This window comes from Camellia sinensis, chromosome 10 (assembly GCF_055761805.1).
Source record: "Camellia sinensis isolate YWXY chromosome 10, ASM5576180v1, whole genome shotgun sequence".
Taxonomy (NCBI): domain Eukaryota; kingdom Viridiplantae; phylum Streptophyta; class Magnoliopsida; order Ericales; family Theaceae; genus Camellia; species Camellia sinensis.
The window spans coordinates 127943093-127965003 of NC_138970.1; the positions used below are offsets into that span (position 1 = coordinate 127943093).

Below are 21911 nucleotides of genomic sequence, written 5' to 3' on the forward strand. Positions count from 1 at the left end.
CAGGACTTCCTTTGAAAAAAAAAAAAAAAAAATAGAATTTCAATCGAAAGATTTAAAAGTACAAGAGGTGTCAAGTAAAAAGAAAAATTTAGACTAACTTTTAGATATGGATGTACGAGACTTTTTTCACAAAGAGTCTGCAGAGTAAGGTTCGTTTGGCAAGTGACTTTTTTAAGTAAAAAATTAAAAAGTTATTAAAAAAATTAAAAAACAAACAACTTATACCAAAAAGTCAAAAATTCTATTCTCTCTACTCTTTGCATATCTTTTCGTAAAAAATCTAAAAATCATCATAAACATACTAATTTTTTTACATTATATTTTAATTAAAAAATTAAAAAATTACTAAAAAAACATGTTCCCAAACGAGGCCTTATCTCACATGAAGAGAAAGAAATTTGCTCTACATACTCAACCTCTCACCATTAATAAGAAGTGCAACTTATACAATCCGAACAACCTTACTCTAGCTTAAAATTTTTTTAAAATTTGGACTAAAACTTATCTTCATGAATTAAATTTAAATATGGCTCGAGCAAGAATTTTCACAACCCAATCAACACGAATAACCCAATTATTAATATATATAAATCATATATAATAAACTTGAAATATTATAAATTTTGTATTATTTTGTCAACGTTTGAATTAAATCATATTGCAATGTGACATTATATTGTTGGGGTTGGGTACACAACTCATTCTAATTTTCTTATCATACTTGTATTTATATTTTTTGCAATATTTTTTCTTTCTATTTTCAAAATGTGAGGTAGAATAGTTTAGCACAACCAAAAATAAATGCTATGTTTGAATTTGGTCAACCCGAGCCAAGCTCGAATTCCTTGTGTTAAACTTAGGCTTCACCTTGGACAAAAAGTTAAAGCAAATGTCATGCTCGAACTCAGATTCAAACAGATCCCTCTACATTTCGAGTTGAGTTTGGACAGACTTAGCCCATCGAAACCCACTCGAGTTGCTGTCCTAGCCTTAATGCATATCTAGGGATTACCTTAAACCTCATAAATGAAAAGTGCACATTTAGAGGCCAACTAAAAAGATGTTTAAACTGCATATACAACATTCTTTATTTGGTACAACATATACAACATTCAAAGTGGAAACATAGTCTTCACAATTTTAAGCATGCACATTTCTAGCTAGCTACAATATCGGATACAATTCTATCCTAATGGCACAATGTGAAGTACACATTATAGCAACCAAAAAAGTCAATGCCCGTATGGCTAGGAGAATATTCTTAACCAGAGTGACCACTACGAGAAGATGCCGAAGACGCCGGTTGATTGGCTGAGAAACGTACAACAACAACAGTAATGTTATCTGCACTACCTCTTTGACATGCTTCCTGCATCAGCTTATTTGCCGCCTCCTCTGGCTCTTGGATCGGTTTAACCATTGCAACAGCCTCCTGAGAAAAGGGTATATTACGTAGTACAAGGTTCAGAGTGGCAAACAAAGCACCCTTTATTTGACTTAAAACAGGTACTGATCTTCGAAAGAAGGTTCAGAACAAGTAACCCATTAATTTGATGAACAGGAAATAAAAGGCTAGATCAAATTGTACTAAAAAAATTTATAAGGCAGATTGCAAATCAAATACTTCTAGTAAGAGAATGAGCAAGGAAAATTAGCAAACCTCATTTGTTACAACATCCCATAGTCCATCACTGGCGAGAATAAGAAACTCAAGAGAGCTATCAACCTTCTCCTCCTGCATTTTTAGTTAAGAAGTTAACAGTCAAATATGCCAAATACAAAATGGTGATAGAAGTTAAGAAGTAAGAATGAGAGCTGCTCTCTAAAGAAAACACCAGTCTCCATCATAAATTGTATTTCAATTAGGGATTTCTCATCAACTTTGCCACCAATGGAAAACAAAAAGGTCTATGTAAACAAAGCTCTTAAAAATGTGATGTTTACCACAAACAGAGAGGTTCCTATGTGAAGTTCTCCATATTTTAGGACTTCTACTTTTCTCAGGCCTCGTTTGGGAACAAACTGTTTTAGTGATTTTTTTTATTTTTTGACTAAAATATGAGATGAAAAAAAATTAATATATTTGGGATGGCTAAAATGTGATCAAGCATGTTTTTTAAAATGTTCATTATTCACTCATGCATTCAATATCAACACTCAAACCAGACCTGAATATCTGGATCAGCAACAACATATTGCTTCAAAAGCCGATCACCAAATGCACGAGAAACAGCAAGTACACCTCCAACTCTCCATGTTCCTATTGACAAAAATTCCAGTCATGTTCTGCCAGCAGTTTACTTAAGCGAATTAGAATAGACAGCAGATATAGCTAATCATACGATGTCTTTACCTGCCCACATCACAAAACCTCCAGCATCTTCAATCCGTTGTCGCTCATCAGTTTGGTCAGGCTTGTGATCTCGAGAAACAGCAATAGCTGCAGGAAATAACAGAGCACTGCTAAGTTCTAACATACAGCTGATCAGGGGAACCAGCAAGAAGCATAGAAAGAAAAACATACTTCAAAAATTGTTTTGACACAACAATGAATAACCATTACATTGTCATAGAAAGCCACATGCATCAACCATGTATTTTCTGCCTGAAAAATCATCTTATTTAAAAGGCTTGGTCAAATGTACTAAACAGTTGAGCACTTCTTAAAAAGCTGCTCTAATATAAGATAGCTGGTCTATCAGAACCACTACCAAAAAGATGGCATAACACAATCTCCTTAATTTCCAGGAAATCATCCATCAAGATTCTATTAACATCAGGCCACTGGGGAAAAAATTTAAAAAAAAAAAGGAAAAAAAGGGGAGAAGAGTCTTCTGAATCATACCATTTCCCCCCTTGCAAATAACAGCTCTGGAATCCCCAACATTTGCAACCAGTAAACGATCACCAACAAGGATGGCAGTGGAAGCAGTTGATCCAGCATCTCTGTTCTGATTATTTTCTGATTTCAGAAATTCCGAGTCTGTATGATTGTATGCATCAGCTGCAAAAAGGAAGAAATCCACAAGATATAACAGAAATTAATTGAATAAGCAATTTGTACAGTGTCAGGAAAGCAAATCATATTTTACTCCAAAATAAATGGCTAACCTATAGCACATTTGGTATCAGAAATGAACTTTGGATGACTGATGAGGTTACTGAAAAGATTTTGTTTAACATATTCTGCAGCTCGAGCTCCCCCATGCCCTGAAACAACCATAGAAAACAAATACATAACATAATAAGAGGTATGTAATGAACTTAGCATGCATATCAAAGTCTCCCATTTCAGATTTTAATGAAAGATGAGAATACAAACCAAATAAAGGTGCATGATCATGCAGAGAAAGTCACTTAGCTTTGCATCAACTAAAAACTAAATGATACCTAATGCCTAAATTTCAGATAAATAAAGAAAAATGGATAATATGCACCCCAAAAAAATGAATAAAATTAAAACACTCCAGCAAAATGAAACAACAAAAAAAATCTTCTGAAAAAATGAATGCTATGACAAGTGTAAAAATTCTAAAAATTCATTCTGTGACTGTGTCAGAATCATTCATGTTGGAAAAGATAGTAAATCATCAATAAGTAACTTATGAGTGGGCATATTCATATTTAGCAAACATAATTACTATGCATTAATAACATTATTTTTTATGGAAACCAAGGTTATGCGGAGAGCCACCAAGGAAACTAGAGAGAGAGTGTTATGTACCATCAAAGACTCCAAAGAGACCAACTATCTCTCCATCTACACCATCTATTCTTGTCTCATAAAAATCCTCCATTGAAGACCTTTTCCCAGGAGAGCTTGCATACCCATAGCTGAACTTTGCATTTTGACTGTAATCAGGTCCCAAAAAAATTAAACTTATTGTCAAACAACCATCAACACAGATACAGACTAAAATTTCTATCAAGCTTTCATGACATAACAAACAATTGATGATGTTTTAAACTTTTAATTGAGTAGTGATACACAGTTGTACAATGTAGTTTTCCTGTAACACTTCCCATACTCATGTAACTATTAATCATGTACAATGTAGTTTTCCTATAACATAGTATTCTTCCTCATACTATTCAACAAATAATCATGACTAGTATTCTTCCTTGTACTATTCAACAAATAATCATGACTGGCATACTAGAAATTACAAACAGCCAGAGATCAATGTCCGAACTTATCTCCAGATATCATCATTTATATTGAGAAAAGATGTTATATGTGATCAGGTCTTCTGCGATGTATATTTTATTTTTAACTTGACCTATTTTAAATGTTAAAAAAATAAATAAAAAAAATAAAAAAAAGGAAAGGTCAAAGTTTCATCAAGTTCCCAAATGAAGAAGCGTCTTCAAAACTCATCATCCTGCATCTTCACATTGATGATTATGAATGGTGCAAACAATAACCAAGATATAAACTATTTAATGAGAACTAATTCCATGCATTTGCTTTTAGTGAGAGAAAACACAACTTAAATATTCTGAAACGACAAATCCAAGACATGCCAAAAAGTGATCATTGCGTTGGAATACTAGCCATATGGATGGATATGAAATAAAAATGGCAGCAATAGAGTTCAAGTGAGAGGAATGAAGTAGGAAAAGTGCATTAGGATGCTCTGTGATACAAGACACCTATCAGAGAAAAGTAAGAAAGTTTCAAAGGTCAAAATGCTGTGTCAAGTAATCAATGAAAAGTCCATAAATGTGTCTAAAAATGAAAATATTGAAATGGGTAAGTTAGTGACAAGACAAAAAAGCAAGGAACAAGAAACTAATGCATCTGTGAGAAGTCAGGTACCAATATGTAGAAAATATATGATTTGACTAACGCTTTGTTTGGTACTGGCTGACTTTTCACCTTTTTCAATTAAAAATCCCAAAATAGCCAAGTCCTTTTGACTTTAAAAAATTCATATATTTGGACCTTTAGCTGGCCGAACTGCTGATGCTAACAATTTACCTATATGACTATAAGACCCTCAACTATATACCACAATTCATGGGTAATTATTATGGTAAGGCTAAGACAGTCATTTTGCCAATTAAGGCCTCGTTCGGGAACAGACTAATTTAGTAACTTTTTGGCTATTTGGCTAAAATATGAGCTAAAAAAAACTAGTATGTTTGGGATGACTTTTTGGCTTTTTACGAAAAGATGTGCAAAAAATAGAGAGAAAAGAGAATCTTTGACTTTTTGGTATGGGTTGTTGGCTTTTTGGTTTTTTTAGTGACTTTTTGGCTTTTTGGCTAAACGGGTCGCTTCCCAAACGAGGCCTAAAAGGCCAAGAAGCCAAATGGGTTAGTAAATGTCGGTGGCTTTTTGGTTTTGGCTATTTTGTTGACTGGTGTAAGCCAAAAGGTCAGGTTTTAAGCCTGCACCAAACAATGCCATGAATAGGTTGGACAAACAGAATTAAGGTAATGAAAAGACAAGAAGAGGACAGGGGAAGAAGGAAACATGAGTTGAAGCAATAGAAGAATATTGATTTGCAAAAAGTAAGTAGGCCTTGATTTACAAAAAATAATTAAGGTAGCAGGCCCTATGGAGTTGGCACAAAAAAGCTTTCTGCAAATGAAAAAGCAGTCAGTCTATAATTTCTATAAATTGACAACCACATTGGATGACAATGGAAAAGCATTTGCTGTTTCAGGCTTAAGAAGAAGTAAACTGTTTGACTGTAGCTTTTAAGAAGTATTTGCTGTCTACTAGATTCAAACATGTTCTTCAATGTCCATTTTGTTGTAGAAGTAAGCAAACAACATGAAACACAAAGAACCAAGAAGTTACAGCATTGGTCATGGATTAGTAGTGATAGAGCATAAAGTTCCCCAGTACAATGCTACATGAAAGAAGACAGAAATAAAAATAAAAAAAGCCAAAATAATGAAAGAGAAAAAAATTAGGATACATAATATATAGGGTTAATTACACAAAAAACCCCAGGGTTTTGCGCCTTTTTCATTTTAAACCCCAGGTTTTCAATTTCGACATATTAAACCCCAGGTTTTCATTTTAAAAAATTACGATACATAATATATAGGGTTAATCCATCTCTGTCATATTTAACTAACAGAAATCTGGGAAAAATTTCAAATTCAAACCCACATGTTCAAGCACTTATCTCCCCCGTCGTAACTCCGTTTCACCTCATTTTCGCATCATTGGATTCACTTCATGGCCTAGTTTTGATTCCACCCCTCTTTTTGCATGCCGTCGGAACTCTCCAAATTGGCCAAAATAAGAATTTTTCTCTTTTTTTTTTTTTTCCCTTTCTTCTTCTATTTTCTATCTCCATGCTTCTTCCTTCCTTTCCACAATTATTCTCTCTTTCCTCTTCCTTCATGGCCCTTCCACCGAACTCGTGGTGGCCACTGAACCTCCGATAGTGGCAGTGCGGTCAAGTATAGAGGTATATGACTTACAAGAAGGGAAAGAAACGTAAGGGTGGTGGAAGGGCAATGAAATAAGAGGAAAAAAGAGAGTAATTGTGGAAAGGAAGGAGGAAGGAAGAAGTATGGAGATAGAAAATAGAGGAAAAATCAAAAAAAAAAAGGAAATCATATTTGCGGCCATCTTTTGGAGCTCCAACGACATGCAAAAAGATGTGGAACAAGGCATATGAGGGATGAAATGAAAACTAGGCCATGAGATGAATCCAACGATGTGAAAATGAGGCGAAACGGAGTTACGACGAGTGAGATACAAGTGCTTGAACATATGGGTTTGAATCTGAAAATTTTGCCCAAATAGAGAAAAAAAATATTTTTGGCCAACTTTCGGAGCTTCGACGGCATGCAAAAAGATATGGAACAAGGCATATGAGGAGTGGAATGAAAACTAAACCATGAGGTGAATCCAATGACATGAAAATGAGACGAAACAGAGTTACGACAAGAGAGATACAAGTGCTTGAACATGTGAGTTTGAATCTGAAATTTTGCTCAGATTTCTGTTAGTTCAATATGACGGAGATGGACCGGGGGGGGGGGGGAGGCAAATTGAAACACAGGTGAAAGGATGAGATTTAATTTGTCGAAATTGAAAACCTAGTGTTTAAAATGAAAAAAGCGCAAAACCCTCATATGCAAGGACAACACACAAGTAAAATTTGAGAATTCAAATATAACCAATAAGTATTGGAACATAAGAAGCACATGCACTTCTAAGAAGGTGACATATCTGTGTGAGACATGGGGACGGAGGGAAAAAAGACCAAGGGAGCACGTGCCCCTCCTCAATTTTTTGTAATTACACTAGTACCTTTATATTTGTAAAGTATTTTTGTTTAACTCTAAAAAATTATAATTGTGCCCACCCTAATTTATTTAAAATCCTTTAAAAATTAATATTTAAAAGCCCTTCTTAATTGGAAAAAGATTGAGACCCACAATTTAAATCTCACAATTACTCATAATGACATGTCAAATTATACATCAACTTTTCATTTGTTACGATTGCATAAGAACTCTGAATTCATAAATTACTCTCTCTCTTTTCCCTATTTGATCTTACTTTTCTTGTTAGGGAAATTACACATGTGATTCTTGTAGATTGTCCATTCTGTCAATTTGATTCAATAGTTCCAATTATATCAATTTTGTCCTTTAATTTGTCACATTATGCTAATTCAATACAATTAGTAATGCCCATTAACAAATTGAACATAAATTAAGAAAAAATTGGTCCATTCACTCTCCTCAAAGTGATTGAGGGATTGATATATGATTTGAAATACGTAAACCATGCATGTAATTTGCATGTCAATAATGGGAAAACACCATATATTTAATTTTTCATACCATATTTGAAGTATCATGTGAGTTGTCACCACTAGATTGGTTAAATGGGCCACATCACTTATGTTTGTGTACACATCCCATTTTGACCGACCCTAAGACTCAGGTATTTTGGATGCTCCCCGATGATGAAACTATTACATTTCCAATGCTTTAGTGAGTTTGGGCTTGAACCTGCTGGACCAGTTCCATCCTCTAAGCCCATTTTTCCCAAAAAAAAAAAAAAAAAAAAAAAAACTATTTTACTTGGTTAAAATTGCATTTTCAAATATCTTTTCAAAAGGAGACGAGATATATATGTTCAATTAATTTCAAATTGTCAATTTTCCAATGAAGAACTCGTTTTATGATATATAAAAAAAAAAAGAAGAAGTTAATTTGGAGTTAATTACACCTATAAAGGTAATAAAATCATTTGAAAGTCAAAATTGTTGATTGAAGCATTGTGGGCTTGTTGGCTAGCCCACGTGCGGCCGCAGATCCTAAGTCAACCTGCAGGTCCATACCTGCGGCCGCATTATGAGGTTATGGCTACACATTGTCCTCATGCAGCCGCACGTGCATGATAGTGTGCACAAATTCAATTTTTAGAAGATTTTGCTACCTATTTTAGTGTATTGTGCCTCAAGGCTGTGTATATACAGATTAGGGTTTCGACCTAATGTGTATCTACTTGTCCCCCAAGCCTCCTAAGGCTATAAAGAATTTTCAAGCAAACCCACTCTCTCTCTCTCTCTCTCTCTCTCTCTCACACACATATTTTTCCATTTTGAAATTTAATTCAATTTCAGCAAGAAAAACAGTGCTCTTTGCACACCAAAAGTGAAGCAAATTAAAGAAAACAACCTCCAAAACCTGAGAGGCGCATTTAAGCCTCCATCTTTGCTAGTTTCTCGCGTTTTCTTCGGTTTGACTTAACAAACCATTGGTTAGTTCCCCTTTAATCTTTTATTTACTGTTTTTAATCATGTTTTACCTCTTTGATAATGGTTAAGGTAGTATTCACACACGTCATCATGTAGAGTAGATTATACTATTATTTTATCAAGTTTACGACTTATTCGCATTGTATCATTAGTTTAGGTTGAATATCATGCATACTCATACATATTGGCCCGGTTACATGCCATTTATTCATGTATTTCACCGCTGCGTTTTTCTATTTTAGATGCTCTATTTGTTTAATCCACAAGTTTATTGCATATATGTCATATTGAGTGCTTTCTGGGGCTTTAGGATTTCATATTATGTATGTTTGGATTAGTGGTTATAGCATCTAGGATCATGCATTTAGATTAATGTTCTTCTTTTTCTTCCATGTTCTTGAGTGCATGTTCTTCATCCTTAGCATATTGCATTAAATTATTTACCATATTTTACATATTCAATATGATTGCATGTTTGGAAGATTTGCTTGCTATATCTGATTATTTGATATAAATTGCATGTTCGGAGGTTATATCTTTCTAATTAGGATATTTGCTATATTTGTTTTCAAAAAAATTTATATTGAAAAATTATCTCATTTTGCGGGAAGATTTCCCCAAATCAAATCTTTACAAATATGCAAGTATCTAAATTATAATGATATGATCTATATTGTATGCATCACATGGATGGTAGGTTTAGTTTAAGGGATAAGGTGAAATTAAAGAAGAAAATATATCTCATAAAAAATAAAAAATAAAAAGAGAATTAGTAGAGGTCAATCAATTGATTGGGCGAAAGGGCGCTTACATTAATGACCTTTCCCTTCTGTATCTAAACTCCCGAACCAAGATTTTTCGTTGTAACAGATTAGTGGCCTAAATTAACTTGAAGTTAGATTTCCTAGTTTTCCCTAAAAATTAGCTGGTGATTCCAATCTTTTGTGAATCAGTCTTTATTTGACAATTTGTGGGCTAAATCAATTTGTGGAATAAAATACAATATATTGCCAATTTGGACCTCAATGATTCACATACCTAAAACGGTCAAATCCAACATGTGGGTGCACCAAAAGGTGTGGTATCCACAAATTTTTTACAATGTAGTGTTGTGAACTTTATGGTAAACTAAATGTAATATAAAAATGTAGTCATTATAGTATTTTTATTTGCACTTTTGTATTTTTGCAAAGTAATTTTTGTAATAAATATTTATGTTTTATGTTCACTACAAATTTAAAAAATTCATATTATATTATTGTTGTTAATTATTGAATTTTTTTATTTCAAATTTGTGATTAACAAGTGCCCCTCCGAAAGTAATTTGCAGGCTCCGCCACTAGTCAAACACATGTTGAATACTTCCCAACACGTGCCAGACACATCTAAAAGTGTCTTATTTATTTATTTTTTAAAAGAATTTAGACTCGTACATGCATCAAAGACTAGAGTGATACACGCACTCATTGCTTAGACAAACATAAAACCAAGGTTGTTAAAATCGGGATCGTAGATTGGATCTTTAGGAGGGACTCGCAGATTGAACCGTAGAATCGGATCAAAGATCGTAAGATTCTACTTTCAATACAAAATAAAATGAAAAATTATCGATAATGATAATATATGTTACATAATTTTAAAATGATTAAACAAAAACAATAAATTTGAAATAAATGTTTTGTTTTATTCTTTATCATTTGAAATGTTATCGTACATAATAGGCATAATTCATGATAAATGTTTAACCACCTATTTGCATTGAATGTGATCTCTATAGATGAATAAGTTTCACTTTCGGAGTTATAAATCACAAAGCCTTGTAAATTTCACAATTGCTAACAGACTTGGGGTCTCAGTTGGGACAACCGCAACATGATAAAACCCTCATGAGAGGGAGTGGTTTATCTCAACCAATGAAGTAGAAGACTTCGGGTCAATATGTTGGTGGACTTAGAATACACTGATGGACTACCATAAGAGTCACATCATATAAAACCTATTGTCTACTTTGGGGTGAATCTCATAGTGCCCAATGTAATAGACTCTTAATCCTGGGGGAAAAAAAATTGTTGGACTCAAGTTTCTAGCTGAAGTCAATTTGATTTACTGTGTCAGGTTTCATTACTTGGCCAATACCTCAGTATTTTAGGTTATTAAGGTTAGGGTTATGGGAACATTCTTTTCAAGATCAAATGCACCCTTTGTGTAAAACAAAGTTCGGACAAGTGGCCATCTCCTTTTTTTTTATGTCAAGTTAGCTGCTAATTTCATAGTTGTTGGCCCCTATCTAATATGAAGTTGTTTCCTAGCCCCTTGTCCATCCTAATATTAAGTCAATCTCAATAATCCCAATTGTCTCACTCATTCTATTGCCCTGGCCAAGTAGAAGAAATGTCTTCCTAAATCTGTCATATTTATAGCAGTCTAATAAGAGCTTAATCCCCGAGGAAGTTTAGTTCAGTAGAGTGTTCTTTTGAGTTAGTTCACTTGTTTAGTAACCTAGACCTAGGCCTAGTCATTCTTATGAATTGGTCATGAGAATATGCGGTGACTAAAGTGTGATGGACTAGTACTCAATGTCAATAAGTTAACTTTTGTGAGACATAAATTTATATTTATTCCATTGCTACTTCTGGACATAGGTTGGCAAAGGGGTTGTATTGTAATATTGTGGCCTAGGCTATTACTAATAATAATAATGTTTTTTAAGAGCTAGAGTACAGTTGAAATCATTTAGCTAAGTTAATTGCAATTAATTGGTAGTCTTTATCATTATCAGATTACAAAATATAGAGCCAATTCGAGCTAGACTTTCGAGTGGCCTAAGAGTCTCAATCCAAGCCTATAGGGAAAGGCCAAGTGCCTATAGAGGCACTATATGGCCAGCCAAGGAGTATTATTTCAACACTCAAGTTCTTTTTTTTTTTTTTGGCTATATTGTGAGAGTAGAGAAAGAAAGAAGGATCCCGCCATCGCACCTTGGTTTAATTCTTAAAGGACATTGAATTGAAGTCTCCTACATGTGCAAGGACATTCAAGTTTCTTTTGAAGTGGAGCATAGCAACAACAAAAGACGCAAATCTAGAATTTTACATAGAGCACGTTTAGGGCATCATGGAGTGAAATTTTGGAACAATATTAAGTCTTCATTTGTGTTTATTTTAATTTAATATGTTGGATATTTTATATAATTATATTAGGTTTTAACAGTTAGGATAATTTGTTATTTGTTAGACATGGGCTATAAGGGTGGCCCATAGGTCTTTTGTGGATCAAATTATATTATTGGGTCTTTTACGGAGAATTTATTAGGTCTAGAACTAAGAAGCGAGGACACTTCTAAAAAGGTGGCATATCCGTGTCGTGTCCGTGTCGGACGCTGACACTCATCGAACACTCTCCTGACACATGTCCGACACTCATCCAAACGTGTCCTAGTTTCTAAAAAGAATTTAGACTTAGACACTTTTCAGACACTCTTTGGACACTTCGAGAACACGCATGTCCATTGACTAGACACACACGAAACTAATTATAAGTTTAAATAAAATAACTTAGAATAAGATGATAACAGAAAAATAATGTCAATTTATAAAAGTTAGTGTTATATTGTATTCATTTATTGTCTTCAAAATGATATATTCATATATATGACTTAAAATAAATATATAAAATTATATATTATGTGCATGTCCCCTACGTGTCGTGTCTTACATTTTTTAAAAATTGCCGTGTCTGCATGTCCATGTCGTGTCGCGTGGCCATGTCCGTGCTTCTTAGGTCTAGAATATTCTATTTGGTCAAAAAAATGTAACTACTAATTATGGTATCATATCCTTATAGTAGTAGGAAAAGTCTAGCAGATTATAATAGGCATGTAACAGTTTTTTTAAAAATGGAGATCAGTTATGAGAATTTCTTATTTTCTTTCTGTCAATTTGCCTACCTCTTGAGGGTGAAGCACTTCTTCTTCTTCTCTTTCCTCTTCTTTGCACACATACCTTAGTTACTATTCCCATATTATTCTTCACAGCCATAGAATAGTTCTCATTTTAGCTCATAACCCTAGCCAATCCAGTTCTAATAATCCACAATCTTTTCCCCTACCCTTTGGCCAATAAACACCCTATCATAGCCATTGCAAAGAATATTATGCGACTAATTCCAAAAATCCTGCAATTCTTGAAAATCAAGCACAAATTGACCATTTACAGCTTGAAACCCTTGAAACTCTCCTCCCTCATAATACTTTGACACTAGAAGCTTTCTACATCCAAAACCCACCACAATACCTACTATAGGCAGCATTAGGCCAGGTTTCCTAAAGTTGTCCTAAACAGTTTGGTATTAGAGTTTAAAGATCATACTTGTAACCATGGGGATGTAAGTAACAACGAGCTGCTAGCTGAAGTCAAGAGTTTCAAACAAGATGAACATGCTAAATTCAAAGGCTTTGATTCAAGAATATGATTAGAAGCCACTGTTTGATTATTTTCTTTAACAACAACAAAAAGGAAGTGCAAGTAGGCAGCGAAAGAATAAAGCTTTAACCTCCATTGCTCAAAATCATGAGCAAAAACAAGTGCCCAATTTGCCTCTAGAGAAGACCAAGGTTAAAACAAAAGATGTCACAGTAAACACGGATGGAATTTAAAATTGTTGTTAGAAGTTCAAAAGAGGAGGAGAGGCTTGTAGCACATAATACACAATTGGAGAAGGCTACAATAGAGAAAGCACACTACCATGGTTCATATTTGATGAGAATTCAAGGATATGTTTTTGAATCACTTTGCTCCAATTGATTTTGCCATTAAGAAGAAATTCGATGACGCAATTGGGAAGATCAATCTCCAAATCTCCTTTACTTCCTCATCTCAAGAACAAAAAGACGTGCCGTCTTAATATTTGACAGAAATTCTCAAATCATGAATAATCGAAATGGCTTTGTACCAAATCGTTAATCGAACCAAATCGTGAATCATAAAGATTCAGTCACTTTTCTAAATTACCTAGAAAATTATATCTACACACTTGGATGTTAAATATATCTCATAAATATAAAATATTTAGACTTAAATCAATGAAAATGTTATTTTAAATGATGATAACGCAGTCTAATAAGTAAGAAATTAACACAGGTTCCCATATAAGATCACCATCTTACCTTTTCTCTTTTTTAGATATTACTTATCAACCATTCTTAATAAAGAAAGTAAATAGAAACAAACTCTCAATTTTCAAGTAACAATAATTTAACAACGATGTTGATATTTCATAAGCATATATACCTTTACAAGTAACAATGACCAAATAATAAAGAACTTGCAGAATCATTAGATTTAACTGAGCTCACCCATGTAATATTGAAGTATATTTATTTTACTAAAATAGCAATAGATAATTTATATTGCAAGTTACTTTAACCTTAAACATCTTTAGAATATACATTATGATTTTTTAAGAGAAAAAATGAGAAGAAATGGTTAAAAACATGTTGGGTCTGACTGAATCTGATTAGATCCTATTAAAAATTTATGACCTCTAAAATAACAACAAATCACATATGTATTGGTTATTTTAAACACTACTAAAAGTTGTATTTTGTCATTTTAACTAAAAAAAGGAAGAATAAAAGAATCAAAATATGTCAGACATTATAGTTTCAAGAATTGCATGAATCGTAAAAAGTGAATCGAATCGTAAATCGATTGTGAATCATGCGATTCAGTAGAGATTCACTTCCAAAATATATTCACTCATAAATTTGTATCGATTTTTCAAAAATTGCGACCTTTTTAGTCCCCTAAACCCTAGCCAATCAAGTTCACATAGTCACCAACCTTTTTTCCTACCTTTTGTTCACTAAATTCACAATAAACAACACTAAAATAGCTATTACCTAGAAAATTCTGCGACTAATCCCAAAAATCCTGTAACTCTTAAAAATCAAGCCCAAAGTGCCCTTTTACACCTAGAAATTCTCTTCTCCTTCATAAACTCTATCCTAGATAGGATTTGCAACATAGGATTTGCAATTGCATGAGAACCAATAATACATCACAATAATTTTCTCATTTCAAGAGAAATGGAAGTGTATAAAGAGCAGTAAACCACCAACAAAAGAATTTTCAAATACACTAATACATACTAATGATTGCTTAATTTTTCCATCTTGATATAATTTACATCAACCAGCTCTAGTAGATGAAATCTCATAACAACTAATATAAGTTTCATTGGTGGCGATTTCTCCATTTGAAATTAAAATACTTCAACTCCACAATTTAGAAAGTTTTTAGTTTCAATTGTGACACTTCCAAGGCGACATATGCCAAACCAAACCAAAACATAACATGCAAAACCATTTTTATTGGTTGCAACAATCTCATCATTGTTGTTTATCAAACTTATAGAGTCATTCTAATAACAGCTTTAAAAAATAAAATAAATAAATTGCTTGCCTAAAAGCAATGTCGATTGTGCCAAACAAGTTGAAACAAGAAACATTGAGCATTACTCTTATAATGCATACTACATAACTAATATGCTTCCCTCAAAGTGATGCTGAAAAGTGGACAACATACATGCAAGTATTTCTCTAAGTGATGCTTACTTGCATAATTAGTGTGCAGGTATTTCTCTAACATTTCATTTGTATAACTAATTTGTTTTTATAGGAATGCAGACATATTCACAATATAAGTAAAGATATGACACCCTGAATGTTTAATTAAATACCACATAAATATTTATAGCTATATATAAATATAATTATGATTGTATGTGATAATATATTATTAAATGAATAAAAAATAATATATAAATATATAAATCTAATTTGGCATTAGGTTATCAAATATGAGATTAATTAGGGATTATTATTTGGGACCAAATTAACACAAATATGGAATTATAATACTAGTTGGGCCAAATTAGAGTTAAAGATAATAAATAAAAATAAAATAAAATAAAATAAAATAAATATAATGAATAATTTCCACGTTAATTAAGTAATAATTAATTATAAAGATTTGCAAATATGTTGAGAAGAATGAATAGAAGCCATCTGTACACCTAGGATTAGAACAGGGGAGGTGATTCATCATCCTTAGGGCCATTAGGTAGGATGAGTCATCACCTAGATACATGTATAAAAAGGGGAATGTGCTGTGTAGTAGTGTTAACGAAAAACAAAGAAGAAAAAAAAAAAAAGAATCAGCAAAAACAGAGAGCAAGGGAAGGACCGGGAAAAAACAACGGAAATAGGTAGTAAGACTCAATATTAAGGTGACTTATATTATATCTTGAGTCACCATAATATATTTTACGTATATTTTGACTTATCATAATTTATTTTATACAAGTTATGTTTTATAAATTATATTAATATTTCAATTACGTGGGTCATTTTCTGAACTCTATTTGTTTAAAATGAAACCCATGGATATTTTTGTTTAAATTTTAGAAAGTATTTGACAATGACCTTATAAACAATTATGTTTTGTAAGTCCTACCACGCGAGTCCAATGCCTTGGGGGACTTAAATAACCATTGGTCTCTGTTTGGCCACTTTGTGATCCTCTGTTTGTTATGAATCCATTGACCTCTGTTCTAACAGTCACTCCAGTGACTTCTGTTCTGTTCTGTATCGTGGTTATGATTATTTAATTACATAGGGGGTGTTTGTTTCAGCTTTTCAAAGCTAACTTATAGTTTTTAGCTTTGAAAAAGTTATTTTGGACTGTTTGGTTAAACTTATTTCAAACAACTTCTAATTCTAACAGCTTATTTTAACACAAAAAAACTGATTCTAAGAAGCTGTTCACCCCTTACTTCTGATTATCAACTTCTGCTGTGGACATGTTAATTTATGGTTATACTCTTAGATTTTTTTATTTTTTATTTTTTTAAAAATAGAAAAAGATCCAAATGGACTATAGACTATTTTTTTTTTTTTTATGAGAAATGTAGACAGACAAAAATTAAAAATTAATTGAAAAAGCTATTTCACAGCTTATTTAACAAATACTATTCAGCAACTTAAATCTATAATTCAACAGTTACACCAAACAGATTAACAACTTCTGATTAAAGTCATAATCTATAATATGTTAAGCTATAATCTATAAGCTGTTTTAACAGCTACACCAAACGGGACCATAATTTCTGTGTTTCAGTTTCTGCCACTTTAAATCATTCATTTATTCAAATTAAGTTCTGTTACTATTTTAGCTTAAATAATTATCCATGGTAATTTTGTATTCCCGATACTCTTGGCATAATATTTCTCACTCTGTTGTGTGCTTATAGCTATTACCCTTTCAGGTGACGAGATGTAAGGGAGACCCATAGCCTCACGTAGTAAAACCCGCACAAGAATTTGATGTTGAATCACTATTTTGTTTTTCTTTTCTTTTTTTATTTATTTTATTTTTGCTTCCTTTTGTTTTTACTCAGGGCCGATCACTGAATAATAAAATAATAAAAGCCCTATAGATATATTTTCTCTTATTAAAATAGTAAAATGAAGTAAATTTTCTGTTTAATTATTTTTATTTCCTTTTGCCTCTGCCTACGCTATTTAATTTGTCATGATTAGAATAAAGTAGTGAGTTACAATTCCAACCCTAAGCCCCTGGGGTTGGGTCGTGGTAAAGGTGGTATCAGAGCAACGGTTTTAACAAAAAATATATATATGTATGCATATACAAATACACCTAGAACTACATAACCTGCGGCTTTAGTCCTTTTATGTAAAATCTCACATTTATTCTGGTGATGCAGGAATGTCCGAGATTAACCTTGACGAGGCATTTTGGGAAGAGCTCGGAGCCATTAATTTGGATGAGATTTTAGCAGAGCACCCCGCCCCCGCCTCACCTGAAGAATGGGGAGATTCAAAGGATATAATTAGAAGACTGCACCCAGGCCTTGCCCAATTGATGGGTCGGCCAATCTATATACAGACTGAACCTACTAATGTCCCATATTTACTATGGAGGCAGAGTCGTGCCCATATGCGCGGATGCTTTCTCGGACCCACTCGTGTCCTCGGCATTGCTCCGGGATATGACCGCCCGCACTACATCATAGGCCCTTTACCTCCAGATTTTGTGGCAAGAAGGGGAAACGTGTACCCCGAAGACTACATTTTTACTCCTGTCCCTAACCCACTGGAGATTATTAATATTCAAAATGTTGACTTTAGTAATGACTTGTCATATATCGAGACACCCAGCTAGATTGTTGATCGAGCATTCTTGGGATACATACAGTCCGTCCCCATTTTCACAGTCCAAGCAGCGTGGATGTGTTTCGGTGCGGTCCGGTTAGGATGGGAATTTGAGCTTTTTATGCAACACTACTTCTCGTGGTTGTTTGGCCCGTTTGACCCACCACTCTAGATTTGGTAGAAGAAAACCCTTTTTGTGCGCTAACGATGATGTGTTCTAATCCCTTTTTGTTGTCTTTTTTGTTTTTTTTGTTTTTGTTGTACCACAAGGATGAGACACTAACATATTTTGACTTTTGATACAAGGATGTAATATTAATTGTAAAAATAATGAAGTTGGTATTTTATATATATTGCGCTATACACATATATGTTGCGTTATGGATGTAATGTCTCGTTTATTACCTTGTAGAATGGCCAATAATGGTAACGGAAGCGAGTCATCAGTCAGTGGCACTGAATTGATGAAAAGAATCATGGAAAGAACGGTTACTAGCTTTTTGCAAGCCTTGTAGATTAACATCAACAGTGAGATGCCAGAACGGCAAGAAGAGCCAGTTACCATAAAACAGTTCCAGGATTTGAAACCCACCATATTTACCGGCGGTCCAGACCCAATGGTAGCGGACGCTTAGGTTAAAGACATGGAAAAGATTTTTCGCGCCTTACCCTACATCGAAAGACAGAAAGTAACTTCCGTCACTTTCACTTTCAAAGATAATGTACAAGAATGGTTGCTTCTCACCCCAGAGAAAGAAGAAATTATGAATTGAGCAAAATTCTTTGAAGTATTTTATGCAAAATACTTCCCAGATTTGTTGCGGGAACAAAAAGCGTCGAAATTCGTACATCTAAAGTAAAGAACCATGACGGTGGCCGAATACGAGAGCAAGTTCACACAACTCACTCAATTTGCGACATATGTCATTCCCACCGAAGCTCGAAAAGCAAGAAAATTCGAAGCAGGATTGGATGCTGAAATCAAAGATAGGCTTGAGGTTTTGAAACTGCCAGCCTATGCAGAAGTGGTAGACCGGGCGTACATTGCAAAAAAGGGGATTAAAGTCTCGCGTTCCGGGGAACCAAGCCAAAATAAGCGATTATGGGAAAGAGACAACATAAGATCCGGTATGGCGCCTTCCAAAAATGTGAATACATGCACAACCAATTCAGGCAATCAAGGTCCTACCAACCCCCGAGGTGACACCATTCCAACTTGCCCTACGTATGGAAGGGCTCATTGGGGACAATGCCATCAAGACACGGGAGCATGCTTTAAATGCAGTCAAGTTGGTCACTTGCTGAGGGATTGTCCAAAGTTGACCAATCCTACAGCCAGCCCCTCTGGTCCAGTCAAAAAACCCGCAAGACCTGGACGAGAGAGGAAGGACCAAAAACGCCAAGGAAGGGCTTTTGCCTTGGTACCTGGAAAACCAGAAGTTACCGAAAATGTTGTGTCAGGTACACTTTCTGTTTGTGGTCATTTAGCTCACGTCCTCATTGACTCTGGGTCAACTCATTCTTTTGTTGCACCACACTTTGCTGCTAAGTTGGCATCAACACCCGAACCATTAGAATATATTGTTGACATATTATAATCACCGAAAGGCACTTAGCATATTATATTAGCCGAAAGTCTCTAGGATCTGTAATCATTTTTACGCACTCAGGGATTATCTTGTAATTGTCTTCTTTGTAAACCCTAAATCTTCATTTATAAATAAGGGGTGATATCTCATCATACCCTAAGCTGGTTACCCAAGCTTCATGGTATCAGAGCATCACCTCCAGGGCTAGGGTTCAAAGCATACCTAGTTGGATCATCTGCTGAATCGATCTTCTGCCATCATCATCATTCCGCTTCGTCTTCGTCTCTGCCATCATCATCATCCCGCAGTTCGTCACTCGTCTTCATCAATCGCAGTTCATCCCGCAGTTCGTCGCTCGTCTTCATCAATCGCAGTTCGTCGATCTTCATCGCAGTTCGTCGCTCGTCGATCTTCTCCCGCAGTTCGTCGCTCGTCTCAGCCCTCGTCCTTGTCGTCCTCACCCTCGTCCTCGTCGTCCTCTGATCTAGGTACATATAATATATATATATATATATATCCTGATATAGATATATAACTATAGTCTGATATATATATTTATATATAAATACATGTATATATAAATAACTCAACATATAAAAAAAAAAAAAAAAAAAAAAAAAAATTCAAATAAATAAAAAATAATATAATAAAATAAACAAAAAAAAAAAACAAAAAAAAAAAAAAAACAAAAAACAAAAAAAAAAAAAAAAAAAAAAAAAAAAAAAAATGGTTTCTTAATTTTGTATTTTGTATGTCTTTATAGTGATTATTGTGCCTGTTATCTCACTACCACCTTCCGGGTTTGTGATTTCCACTAATTTGTTGCGGGTTTGGTAGTATTGTATCCATGACAGATTCCACTAGTGTGTCCTCTTCGTCTCAAACACCAAAAAGTGAGAGTCTCATTCTACCTACTACCATGATTGAGAACCCCAACCCTAGTCTGAAAATCACCACCTCTCTATTTAATGGTCAGAACTACCTAGCATGGTCTCAAAGTTTGACTTTGTTTTTAAAGAGCAGAGGGAAGATGGGGTATGTTGATGGCAGGATACAGGCACCTAGTACCACTGACTCAAGTTATGACCAATGGGAGATTAACAACTCTTTGATTATGAGTTGGCTTATCCATTCGATGGTTCCAGAACTTGGTGAGGGCTACTTGTCTATAGAGACTGCCCAGGACATTTGGGAGGCTGTGGCTGTTACCTATTCCCGCAAAGGAAATTTTTCACAGGCATTTGAGTTGCGTCGCTCTATTGAGAGCACACTTCAGGGGGAGCAGACTGTTCTTCAGTACTTCACTTTCCTCACCAACGGCTGGAAACGCCTTGACCACCTGGAAGACTATAAGCCCGTTTGCCCTACTGATTCTATCGGGTACAAGAAGTTCATCGCACGGGAACGGGTCTTTAAATTTTTGGCTGGCCTAAATATGGAGTATGATCCAGTTAGGGGTCGAGTTCTGAGTATGGACACTCTTCCTTCACTGCAAGAGGCATTTGCCTATGTCCAAAATGAGGAGAGTCGTCGGTCTGCTATGATGTCCCCTGTCTCTACTGACCGTTCCGCATTACTGTCTACTCCTCGAGATAGCCTCAGCCTGCCTCCTCCGTCTACTGCTAAGGAGTCTGTGTTCTGTGATTATTGCAAAAAAGCCGCGGCATACTCGTGAGACATGTTGGAAGCTTCATGGGACTCCATCTGGGGGTCGAAATGATCGGTCGGGTTCTCGAGGAGGTCGGTCAGGCCACTCTCGAGGACGTGGTTCCTATTCCCGGGCTCATCAGTCGAGTGCCGTTGATACCCTTGATTCTAATTCCACTTCTGCTACCCAAGCTTCTGATACTGAGCTGGAGGATGCTTTGCGCCAATTGTTGGACCGCCGATCTTCTACTGCTCTCAGTACCGCTTCCTCGTCCTTTGCCCGCTCAGGTAACTTAGTCCCTTCTCCTTGTGCTTTCCTGTGTCATACATCTTTGCCTTGGATTATTGATTCTGGTGCCTCAGATCATATGTCTGGCTCCTCTGATCTTTTCTCTGCCTATAAGCCCTCTTCAGGTCAGGACAAAGTTAGGATTGCCGATGGAACTGTTTCTTCTATTTCTGGAAAAGGTTTAGTCCAAGTCACTCCTACCATGCATCTATCTTCTGTTCTCCATGTTCCCAAGTTTTCTGTTAATCTGTTATCCTTAAGTCGTCTTACCCAGGATTTGAATTGTTGTGTGACGTTTTTTCCTGATCATTGTCTTTTTCAGGACCTTGTCACGGGGAGGACGATTGGCAGTGGTAGTGCAGAAAATGGTCTCTACTTCCTAGATCAACCGGACAAACTTGCTTATTCTT

At 34.8% G+C, this 21911-nt stretch overlaps 1 protein-coding gene across 6 annotated transcripts in view; it reads right to left on the reverse strand.

Moving 5' to 3' along the window:
• Positions 1-1040: 1040 nt before the first annotated feature.
• Positions 1041-21911, reverse strand: part of LOC114304352 (putative protein phosphatase 2C 59) — a 32484-nt gene continuing 11613 nt past the window's right edge. For all 6 annotated transcript variants that reach the window (XM_082892255.1, XM_082892256.1, XM_082892258.1 and 3 more), the window contains exons 3-9: positions 3725-3852; positions 3112-3210; positions 2846-3004; positions 2354-2440; positions 2169-2260; positions 1661-1735; positions 1041-1432 (exon numbers count right to left, since the gene is read on the reverse strand). In XM_082892255.1, coding sequence (XP_082748381.1) covers positions 1262-1432; positions 1661-1735; positions 2169-2260; positions 2354-2440; positions 2846-3004; positions 3112-3210; positions 3725-3852 — 811 coding nt within the window. In that variant the 3' untranslated portion in view covers positions 1041-1261. The remainder of the gene's footprint in view (positions 1433-1660; positions 1736-2168; positions 2261-2353; positions 2441-2845; positions 3005-3111; positions 3211-3724; positions 3853-21911) is intronic.